This window comes from Bos grunniens, chromosome X (genome assembly GCF_055505025.1).
Source record: "Bos grunniens cultivar Pamir isolate PY7600 chromosome X, Bosgru_T2T1.0, whole genome shotgun sequence".
Classification (NCBI taxonomy): Eukaryota; Metazoa; Chordata; class Mammalia; order Artiodactyla; family Bovidae; genus Bos; species Bos grunniens.
In genome coordinates, this window is record NC_141194.1 from 108065693 (window position 1) to 108077747 (window position 12055).

Sequence of the window (12055 nt, forward strand, 5' to 3'; positions counted from 1 at the left end):
GGTGGCACTGAGGCATAGACTGCAGGGGACCTGAACACACACATCTCCATTCGCACTTCTTTCCCTGTACCTGGAGGGGGGTCCCCGTTCACTGGAGGGAGCTGGAGGCAGAGGAGCAGAGCCATGAGCCTGAATGTCAGCAGGGTCTCAGCACCTCGCAAGGGGCCTCCATTTGCACATGGCTATGAGGACAGGAACAAGGTCCCAGGGGCACCCAACCCAGGGCCTTTTGGGCCTTTCCTTCATTTGGCACAGCAGAGCCACAGTTCTCACAGGCCCACAAGACCCCACATGATCTGGCTCCTACCCTACTGGCCTTCTCTCCTCGTCCCTGGATTCACCTCTGGTAGCCATGAAGGCCATCCTTCCATCCTTGGAACATTCCAGTGTGTTCCTACCTCAGACCCTTTGCTGGGTGTGAGGACTCACATCGCACCTCAATGTGACCTTACAGACAAAGGAAAGGTCTTCACAGAGCTGATGGGGGTCAAGTGAGCTCATTAGGATGGACCCTCCTCTAACAGGATGGCTGTCCCCATACAAAGGACACATTTAGAGACAGACAGGAACATGGGGAAACTGGGGTGAAGAGGAAGGCGGAGCTCTCCAAGCCCAGACACACCCACCAAGGCCAGCAATGCCCTGGAAGTGAGGGGGGAGAGATAGGACAGACTCCACAGCCCTCATGAGAGCCAACGTCAGCTGACATCTCTATCTCGGCTGCTGGGCCTCCTGAACCAACACGGTTCCTAGTATGAGCCACCTGGTGCAATCCTGAAGTGACCGCTGGCAAATGAAGCCAAAGGGTCAGCTCTGTCGGGACATCTCTCCACAGGGGTAAGGGGGGAGTGGGGGATGGCTTCTCCACTCCCAGCACCTCGAGCACACTCCTCCACGTCTGCAAAATTCATGTGTCTGTTTTCACCCTTACACGGTGTCTGTTTACACCTCCCATTGTTGGGGGTCCCACAATTTACTGATGCTTCCCTCCTGATGGAAGGGAAGGGAAAACTCATTCTGCCAATATAGCCACTCTATGTGACCACACACTCACTGAAGAGCCATGCAGGAGGCGGCCCAGTGCACATGGCACACACCCGAGGTGCTGACACATGCCAACAAACGGCCTTCCACAAAGGCTTCCCCTGTTTCCACTCCACTAACCACAGGCAAGGGTGTCATGTCCTCATGCACTGCCTGGTCCCGAGCATCATCATTCGGTTGAACGTTTGCCCATGTGCTGGGTGACAAAGGGTTACACTGTTCATTGGGTCTGGCTTGGTTACAAGGCTGGCCCTTGGGACTTTGCCACTGCTATGTCTTCTACTAGGGTATGTGACTGGATTCCATGCTTGCCCAGTTTGTGCCATTCAGTATCTCAGCCAACCCAACCCCTTCCTCCTGAGAGCCTCTGAATCTCACCTGTGTGGGTGGAATCCCTGAGCAAGAAGTGGCTGCAAGCACTCCTATGGCCTGAAGCAGAAGGTGCCTGCTTGGTGGCCAGAGGAGAAAACACTCTTCTGCTTGCTTGACTGGGCATCTTCACCTGCACGAGGACCAGAGGAACAGGGAGAAAGTCACCAGTGACAATACAGCAATCTTGGACAACAAGCCACCACCGTCTTCTCCTCACCAGGGGCCTCAGACAACGGGGTCCCAGGAGGGCCCAACTGATGAGAAACACACGTGCAGGTTCCCTCAGGGTGGGTTCTGCTCATCACAGCAGCTGGCCTGTCCTCACCGGGCTGGGACAGGGACCCCACGATGCCTCAGTTTGCAGCACATAAACCCATACCCCAGGAGTGATTGTGACTTACAGCCCAGGAGACCCCGCAAAGAACAAGAGAAAATGACTTCTCCCCTCACACTGCCACTCTGGAAGGATCCGGGAGCCGCAACAGTCAGTGGGCCGCCCTCCATGGACTCCTGGTTGGGCCCCACCAGGAGGGGAACTGGGGACAAGCAGCTGAGCCCTGCAGGGTCGGGTGGGGGCGACTCCCAGCGGGAGGGTGGGGCTAGCGTTAGGTCATAGTCCAGGGGCGGGGTAAGAGTTTGGATGGCAGGTCTGGGGCATCTTCCCATGTGTCCCAGGGCATTGCTTGGATGCACATGTGGAAAGAAAGCAGTGGTGGTGGTGGGGTTACTGTGGCTATGGAGGGGGCCAGAAGGTCCAGCTTGGCCTCCCGGCAGGCGCTCCTGGTCCCAGAACCTGGAAACCCCTGCCTGGAGGTACCATCTACGCATGAGGCAGGTCCTGCCTTCCTGCAAGCAGAGCGAGTCGTGGGCACTTTGGGATGGTTGGGCTGCGGCCACCAGGCAGGACAGTGGTCCGCCACTAGGACCAAGACAGCTGACAGCACTGGCTGGCTTCAGTCGCATCGTGCCCACAAACACTGACACCTGTCATTTCCGGTGTGTATGGCTTCCCTTACTCACGTAGGCACGCAGTTACATAGACACACAAGTACGAACAAAGGTGCATTCCCTCACCGGCCCTGTCCGCTAGGAGACAAACTAAGATCCGTCATGCTCTGAGGCACCTGGAAGGTCAGGCCGGGAGGAGCCTCGAGACCAGCAGCCTGAAGCAGGACCCAGAGGAAGACCAGGAGGTGAGCGGCCTGGTGGAAGAGAGGGGGAGGAGGTGGGAGGAGCAGTGTGGGAGGAAGAGTGTGGGAAAGACGGAGCTGAGGTGGAGATTCTGGAGAAGGACTCAACTCAGGGCTGGGGCAGGGCGGGACTGGGACAGAAAGGGGCTTGGGTGGGGCTGGGGCGGGGTTTGGGCGTGGCTCTGGGTGGGGTGGAGCCACCAGAGGCAGGGCGTGACTGACAAGGATGGAGCTGTGGGCCCAGGAAACCCACGGAGAGTGGGCCTGTCCAGCTTCATGGCAGAGGCCAGACTGTGCCCTTTTGAGTCCTTGCCATAGGCGTCCAGTCCGTGAGAAACGGCGAGAGTCAAAGTGACCGTGACCCAGTGTCTTCAGTGACTGCATCTGAGCTTCAGAGTGGACCCCAGGGGCCAGGGAAGCAGAGAGAGGCACGACCTCTGGGCAGAGTTCCCCATCTCTGGGCTGAAAACCCAGGCTGTCTCCCCTCCAAGCCACCCTGGGACTGCTGGCCCAGTGCTGAGCAACAGTATATCTGTTCTTTTGCAAATGTGGAAGAAAATCCTCCCTGTGTTACCTGCTGCCCCTGGGACCTGAGATGTCTCAGAGAAAGGCAGCTTTGCCTTCAAAACTGTTTCCTGAACTCTTCCTCTTGTCTGGGGGCTCAGCCCACCCAGGGCAACCACCTGACTCTGCTCCTGACCGCCGCCCTGGCTGCTGTGTCCCTGCCTCCCAAGTGCCTGATCACAGTAAATGCTCCTCTTCCTGTCCCCACTGCTACTAGTTGAGCTCAGGCCTCATGGCCTGGGGCCAGGGCTGTCAGCCTAGGCTCCCCCACCAGCTCGGACCCCTCTTGTCTCTCCTCTTCCACCCAGTGTTGCGCACACTATCGATTCTGTCGATGTGTGTCACACCGCACACACATCTGTCCTCAACCCTGGATGGGAAGTACAGCTGAGCCCAAGCCCCAACCCATCCATGGTGCCCTGGGGGGCTTCCTGTGGTCCCAGGTCTCCTTCCTCATTTCCCAGCACTCTGGAGGGCTGTGCTGGCCCTGGGCTCTGTGCAGAGTACATCTGGGACCCCACACTTCAGATCGTGCAGTTCCTGCCCCCGGACTGCTGGCTCCTCTTGTCCTGACAACCTACTGTCCTTCCAAGCACAGCTGTAACATCCCTTTTCTGTCTGCCCGAGTGTCACGTGCTTTCATCTGGCAGTTCTGGGGCACCCTGCATCTTCCTGTTGAAGCCTTTGCCCTGTTCTTCCATCCAGGCTGTGGCTGCTGTGCACAAGTCTGGACTGCCAAGGGTCACCAAGTCCCAGGAAGGCAGGGTCGATGTCTCACTGGTTCCCATTAGCCAGGCACCCATGCAACTGCTGCCGTGGGAATGTTATTCTGAGCAGTACTTTCCCTTCTAGCATGCTCTCTCCTTGCAGAACTCTCCCGGCTGTGAATTGAGGGGCAGAGGCTGCCTCCTGGATTTGAGGCCTCAGTGCTGCAGGGACCCGAGCGAATACCACACCCAACTCCCTCATGCTGGTGCCCGGATCCTTGCCCCAAGAGTGGTTATCAGCTACCTCCATATACCCCAGAACCTCCTGGTAGTGGTCTCAGATCATGAGAGAGGGTCCTGTGAATGGTAGGTAGGCTGCTGCTGTTCTTTCTGCATCCTGGTTATGAACTAGACCTTGCCCAGTGAACTGGACACCTATGATGTGTGGCTGCTGATGGGGGCAGCTGTGAGGCCCTGCTCCATGGCATTTCTCCACACCTGTCCCATCCCTGCTGCTGGCACCAGTTCTCCTCACATGCCCAGATGTGTAGACCGATCCACAGGGGGTGCTGCCTCCCACTCCACCTGGGTCTCTGAGGCTTGGTGAGGGTTCTACTTTGCTCCTGTTGTGTGTTTGCAGACAGCACTGACCTGGAAGGGCTTGACACAGATTCTTGGTTTCCCTCATGTCCTCTTTGGCCAATGTGGTTTCCTCTCTGAAATGCCTGTTGCCCATATATCCACTTAGCTGTGTGTCCTTTCTGTGCTGAGTTGTGGGCACTTCTTTTGGGGTCTGGGCACTCATCCCACCCTGGTGTTTGTATTGCAGATTCGTTCTCTTCTGTTTTCAGGCTAGCAATGGACTCAGTATTCGCCTTGTGTCTCGGAGCTGTAAGTGCCCCACAGGTCAGCATGTGTCTGTCAGGTCCTTCCACTGGGGATTGCCATCCACCCCCAGGCTTGGCACCTGGGGCAAGCAGTCCTCAAGGAGATGCTGGCCTGGTGTCCAGCACTCTGCCCATGAGAGAGGGCTCTTTCACCTCCATGTCAGTTCCTCGGTCCCTGCCTAGCTTTGGTTCTGGGCCTCGGACTCCCACACGCAGGACAAACCCAGGGGCAGCCGTGTAGCTCCAGGAGGTCAACCAGACCTACTTCCCCTCTGTCCCCAGGGCAGCTCCCATTGACCACACCCCTTTGCATACAGCCCAGATGGAGGGGCCAGCCTGAGAACCGGACAAGTTTCTGATTTCATCTCAGTTCTGCTGCAGTTCTTTGATAAGACATGGCACACATATGACCTGTGGACACGGATGGCCACTCTGCTGCCGCTGCTCAGGGTACTGATTGCCTAGGGGATGGGGCACCACCCAGGGGGACCGGGGAAGCTTCTGTGAGCCTCTGTTGCTGCCCTGCTCTCATTCACATCACAGGCCTTTACATCACATTTGACACGGAAGTGGGAGATGCTGGTTTGTATGTGTCCATCACTCCCAAGCTCTGGGGTCTATGTGCTCTTCACTGTCCTCCATCTGGGCAGGATGGCCATGACCCAGGTGCCATGCCCACCAGCACAGGAGGGGACTTCCAGACACCAGGCTGAGGCTCACAGAATGGATCCAGCTGTTTAGTTTGCAAGGACAAGGAGCAGGGAGGGCGGACTGGAATGTGCATTGTCATCCCATACCCATGGTGAGAGGACTTCAGTGAGGGGACTCTGGCGCTCTGGGTGGGAGACCTGTCCAGCTATCCTTTGAGTACTAGTGTGCCCACCATGGTGACTTGGCCAAGCACAGAGTGGGTGTGAGGGGTCAGGAGCAGAGGATGCCCATGAGTTGCCCCCAGAGGTGAGCAGGTTCTTCAGTTCATGAGCGGGGCGTGTATCTCCTCTCTTTTTCTGTGCATTTCTCTTTTACTCACTGGAGTTCATGCAGGGTTTCCGTTCAGCCTTACCATCTTTTCCTTACATCACATATTCCCCCAGGTTCTGAAGGAGTCCTCAACAGACGTCTCACTAAGCCCTGGACCTGGCTTTGGGGGATATTGCATTCCAGGCCTCCAGGCCCTCGCAGCTCAAGACCGACTGATGAATCCTGGGGACTGGCCCTGTGTCCCTTGACCATTGAGCCCCTGTGCCCAGAAATCCCAGCCCAGGGGGTCATCCCGAAGGGGCCACAGAGTCAGAGTTAACTGTGTCTCTCAATTTGGTGTCAAGTTGACCCTGTGTCTGGCAACCTCCACTCCTCTGGTGGTCCCACCTCCCTGTGTGGGTTCACCATCTCAGTGCCCGAGGTCCCTTTGGGAGGGGCTAGGGTTGTTCCCATGTCTGTTTGCTGTGGTGCTGCAGCGTCCTTCTCCCAGGGACCTTCCCCATCCCTGTTCCTCAGTTGCAGACCTGAGAACTGGCTCAGGGGCCCAACCTGGGCGAGGGATCTTGACCTGTTTACTGGGGTGGCTGCCTTTGGCCTCAGTGTCATTTTGGACTGTACCTTGGTTGGTTGCCCACCTATCAAAGCTCTGGGAGGCTGCATCGTATGGACCACCTTCCCTCCTCTGTGGGTCCCGCCTCCTGGGAGGTGGCAGCCCTCATCATGGTCCCTGGCTCCTGGCAGCTCAGTGCAACCCCACGACCTCTGCTGCAGTCCCTGGGCAGCAGGGATGGATGGAGGGGTGTGTCGTCCATCTCCTCCATCACCAGGCCTGGTAAGCCTGACCTGTGTTGTACAGTGACTTCACTCTGCTTGGCGGCCGGGCAGTAGGTGACCAGCTCTTCCCATGCTTCCTTGGTTCTCATCATGGTAGTGCTGTGTGTCCTGCCACAGATCAGGGCAGCCAGCTCCCCTGCTTCCTGGGATGGAGGGCACCTGTGAGGGAGGCCTCTGGTCCAGTTTGCTCCCTTGAGGGTGGGGGCACCAGCTCTTTATGGGGTGGGAGAAGTGGGCTGCTGTTGCAGGCTCAGAAGTTCAGAGACATCTTGGATGTCCCAGTCTTCTGGGGCCTGCCTCCCGGTCTCTCTGGCCTTCATGTCAGTGATGCATGTTTTCCCAAGAGGACATCCAATGCCAGTGGGTCAATCCTGCCTTGGTGGAACATTCAGTGTCTTTGAGGTTCAGCCACACCTGTTGAATCCTGGGCTGATGTTTGTCCACTGCCTAAAGCTTTGTCAGCTACTGGGAAGACTCTGCTCCCCCCCAACATTGGTCCTCACTGTTCTTCATCCTAGGTTGGTCATCACCCTACAGACAGCAAAGCAAAGAAGTCACTCCCCTCTATTCCGCCCCCACCACGTTCCACACACCTGGATCTTCTCACTTGCCAGGGAATTCCTCTCCCCCTGCCAGCCCAGCACAAGTTCTAGCAGCTGGGCTGTGGCCTTGAGCCCAGGGCTGAGTGCACACAGACTACTCCCAGGATGGGTCCTCATAACCCATGGGGCAGGGGATGTCAACCCTGTACCAAGGCCCCATCTTGCCACCTCTCCTCAGACCACTCCAGGGCCAGCCTTCTCAGGATAGGTCCTTTGTGAGGCTGTTCCCCGGGGATGGGGAGGGCAGGGAGTTGGTGCTGGAGGCTGGCTGGGGACTTACCACCAAGGGGACAGGGAGCAGACATGGTTGGGCAGGGCATCCCATCACCTGCGATGTTGACCTGACAGTTCCTGCCAGCCTATCGGGAGGTGCAGAGCACAGACAGACATTGGAGATGTCCACAGTGGGACTTGGTGGTCGGGCCCTCACAGTGCCTGAGACCTCATGATTGCTATTGACCAAGCAGGAAAACTGAAATGAGGAATTGTTGCCCAAGCAGTGGCTGTGTGTACACACAGGACACCAACTGCCTTTGCCTGTGTGGCACCATGCTCTGCCCTGCACGCAGTCCAGTGGGAGGAGCTCTTGGCGTCTTTTGCATCAGACAGCTGCTGGGTTGGGCAGAACTGCTTCCAGTGCACTGGCCACCCGGCCACCTGCTAGCCCTCATGTAAGCACAGCCTAATGGGAGAGGGCAGATCTGGGTGCCAGACCTCACAAGACAAAGCGCATTCAAGTCCAAGGACACCCATCCTGCAAGAGGCTCCTCCACCGTGCAAAGCATCACATGTCCACTCACACCTGCATCACTCAGGGCTGAGGGCTGGAAAGGCTGGAGCACATCTTCCAGACAGACCTGTAAAGCACAGAGCCTGAAACGAGGCAGAGTTTGGGGAACATGAAGCGTGGGGAACCAAGCCTTGACTCACATCGAGGGACCATGGAGGGCTTTTCAGATGGGAGGGCTGTCTGCCCTGGGGCTTATAGTGAAGAGGGTCTCCTTGGCTGGGAAATGGGGGAAGGGCCCCCAGAAGTGTCAGACCCATGGAGGGAACTGAGCCCAGGTGTGTAGCTGGAGCAGGTGAGCTTGTAGAGGGCCCCCAGCCTGACACTATATGTATAGGTTCCCTGAGGGGTTTTTGGCAAAGGATTTCTAGAGACTTTGATGTGCTGTGAAGTTTCATCCATTGCCTGCAGAGGCAAGGCTGCGTGCCTGATAGGCTGGGCAGGCTCTGGTCCTCCACAGAGGCAGTGTAGGAGGAAGCAGACACTCTGCCCTGCCATCTCAAACCTGGATTGGTCCCTAGCACCACCACTGCTGGAGCGTGAGTCTCAGCAAATCACTCCCTCTCTGAGTCTCCATTTCTTTATCTGAAGGATGAGCACAGTGTGAAATGTCCCCATTAGGAGTAATCCTATTTGTCGGTGTATCTGATGGGAGTGAGGCAGTCATGGGATGATTCACACAAAAGCAATCTGTAAACCAGAAAGCAGCTACTCTGAGTAGTGGTTGAAGAGGCATCTCTTGCAAAGAGAGCTTTCCCCAGAATGAGTGGGAATGCAGGTGTGTACCTTGAAGTCTGCAGCTGGGAGACAGGGAGACAGTGAAGAGCCTCCAATTAGGAAAGGAGGATAACATGGACACCATTGGCCCCCAGTGCCAAAGGTTCTATAGGATGTGGCCTGGGTTGAGACTTAAGGGCCATCGGTGGATTTTGAGCAAAGACGTATATAGTGGCCCCTGAGACAGAAGGCACTGTGAGCTGAGTCAAACTGCCAGGCTTTGTGAACTGGGGGCTGTAGCAGGACCAGGAATCCATGAAGATGGGAGCCTCTTCCCTGAACTGTGCAGGAGACAACATCTGCCTGCTACCTCAGGTCCATGACCTGCTTTCCACCATTCCATCACCCAGAACACTTCAGCACCCAAGTGTTTTCACCATCTTGACATAAACACTTTTGGTAATAAAACCAAAAATGGATGATACCAAGAAGCTATTTATTATAGTATCCCTTATTTTCCCTATGTAGCCCACTTGGTTCTTCTGTGTATTCTTTCCACCTCTTCTTAATACCTTCTGCTTCTCTTAGGTCCATACCATGTATGTCCTTTATTGAGCCCATCTTTTCATGAAATGTTCCCTTTGTATCTCTAATTTTCTTGAAGAGATCTCTAGTCTTTCCCATTCTGTTGTTTTCCTCTATTTCTTTGCATTGATCACCGAGGAAGGCTTTCTTATCTCTCCTTGCTATTCTTTGGAACTCTGCATTCAGATGCTTATATCTTTCCTTTTCTCCTTTGCTTTTCACTTCTCTTCTTTGCACGGCTATTTGTAAGGCCTCCTCAGACAGCCATTTTGCTTTCTTGCACATCTTTTTCTTGGGGATGTTCTTGATCCCTGTCTCCTGTACAATGTCACGAGCCTCTGTCCATAGTTCATCAGGCACTCTGTCTATCAGATCTAGTCCCTTAAATCTATTTCTCACTTCCACTGTATAATCATAAGGGATGTGATTTATGTCATAACTGAATGGTCTAGTGGTCTTCCCTACTTTCTTCAATTTAAATCTGGATTTGGCAATAAGGAGTTCATGATCTGAGCCACAGTCAGCTCCCAGTCTTGTTTTTGCTGACTGTATAGAGCTTCTCTGCCGGTAGCCAGCGTGAGGAACTCCGCCTGTGGCAAAGGTCATGAGGAAGGAGGATCGACATACGCAAAGGTGGGATCAAGCCTCAGGAGTCCCCCTGGAAATTCTCAAGCATCTACCCCCAAAACTAGAGTCTGCCTATTTTACTACCTTGTGCTCTCACCTACACCTCTGACTTTATGGGGGGCTGTCCCCCACCACCTCTTTGGAGAAGGAGTTAACTTAAGAGCTCCAGTTAATAATAATTCCTGGGCGTGATAGGAGTGTTTCAACCTACAAACTCCTCTGAAGGTTCTCTAGCCTGCCTGACAGGCTTGTCCGGCCACATGTGATTGTTCACAGCCTCTCAACCATGAGAGGCACGAGATGCTTTAAACCTTCTAAAAACAGGTTCTTTAGAGAAGTTAGAAAACTATTAGTATAGTATAGTGGGCTGATTAGAAATTGTATCGGTGAAGGGTTTTTCATTTGTTGAGCCAATGTTTGCTGCTAAGTCTCCACATCCCCTGCCCTTATACACATTAATGAATATATAGAAGAAATAAGTATTAGCCTTTGATATTAATCACGTTAGACCTTAGGCTAAGCAAATTCTTTCCTTAATTAAAACCCACTACACCCTCACCCTATAGGAATGTAACTTTATCTGGTACCTTCAGAAGGTGGCATCTGTTTTAAGAATAATCACCCCTGGAGAAATAAGTGTTCTGGTTGACTGACTGCTGTCACAAGGAGAGGGTCATAAATTGTCAGCAGGCTCCCTGGCCAGAAGATGATGTAACACCCCTAAGACCTCTGTATATATCTGTATGAAGAACCTGACTTTAATAAAAGTCAGGACTGCTGACCCCACGTGACTTTTGTATAACATCTCAGTGTATAAAAACAGACCCTGGAAAAATAAAAAATGGGATCAGTTCCTCGAAAGACTTGTCTCCCCATGTCGTTCTTTCTCTCACCTTCTGGCTGAATCCCCATCTGGAACGTGGAGGCTTGTCAAGCCTACTAATTATGCCTGGGCTTCCAAGATCTGACTGGGGAGGCCTTAGTGTCTCCTCTCCTTTGGGAGAATGGGAGGACGCCTGTGGCCTATGTAGGTGATGTAAATTCCTTATTTTGGAATTTTATTAGCTTTCCACGTAAACCAAGTTATTCAGCCTCTTTTCTCCGCTGAATTTTCCTACTGAGCTATCCTTATTCTATTACTCTTTATACCTCTAATTAATATTTAATTAAAGCTATTGTATCCAGTTCGCCAAAGCCGTCTCCCCTTCGAATTTCCCTGGATCCACCGGGGCTGGACCCTGGCACTTCTCCATCTTTGGCTGCAAAGAATATAATCAATCTGATTTCGGTGTTGACCATCTGGTGATGTTCATGTGTAGAGTCTTCTCTTGTCTTGTTGGAAGAGGGTGTTTGCTATGACCAGTGAGTTCTCTTGGCAAAACTCTATTAGCCTTTGCCCTGCTTCATTCTGTACTCCATGGCCAAATTTATTGACTATGCCAAAGCCTTTGACTGTGTGGATCACAATAAATTGTGGAAAATTCTGAAAGAGATGGGCATACCAGACCACCTGACCTGCCTCTTGAGAAATCTGTATGCAGGTCAGGGAGCAACAGTTAGAACTGGACATGGAACGACAGACTGGTTCCAAATATGAAAAGGAGTGAGTACATCAAGGCTGTATATTGTCACCCTGTTTATTTAACTTATATGCAGAGTATATCATGAGAAACACTGGGCTGGAATAAGCACAAGCTGGAATCAAGATTGCCGGGGGAAATATCAATAACCTCAGATATGCAGATGACACCACCCTGATGGCAGAAAGTGAAGAGGAACTAAAAAGCTTCTTAATGAAAGTGAAAGAGGAGAGTGAAAAAGTTGGCTTAAAGCTCAACATTGAGAAAACTAAGATCATGGCATCTGGTCCCATCACTTCATGGGAAATAGATGGGGAAACAGTGGAAACAGTGTCAGATGTTATTTTGGGGGGCTCCAAAATCACAGCAGATGGTGATTACAGCCATAAAATTAAAAGACACTTACTCCTTGGAAGGAAATTTATGGCCAACCTAGATAGCATATTAAAAAGCAGAGACATTACTTTGCCAACAAAGGTCGGTCTAGTCAAGGCTATGGTTTTTCCAGTGGTCATGTATGGATGTGAGAGGTGGACTGTGAAGAAGGCTGAGCACCGAAGAATTGATGCTTTTTTTTA

At 53.2% G+C, this 12055-nt stretch overlaps 1 protein-coding gene across 1 annotated transcript in view; it reads right to left on the reverse strand.

Moving 5' to 3' along the window:
* LOC147341114 (uncharacterized) overlaps positions 1-12055 on the reverse strand; it is a 49677-nt gene that overhangs the window by 2502 nt on the left and 35120 nt on the right. Inside the window, exon 2 of the mRNA XM_086385936.1 lies at positions 1423-1546. Coding sequence (XP_086242062.1) covers positions 1423-1546 — 124 coding nt within the window. The remainder of the gene's footprint in view (positions 1-1422; positions 1547-12055) is intronic.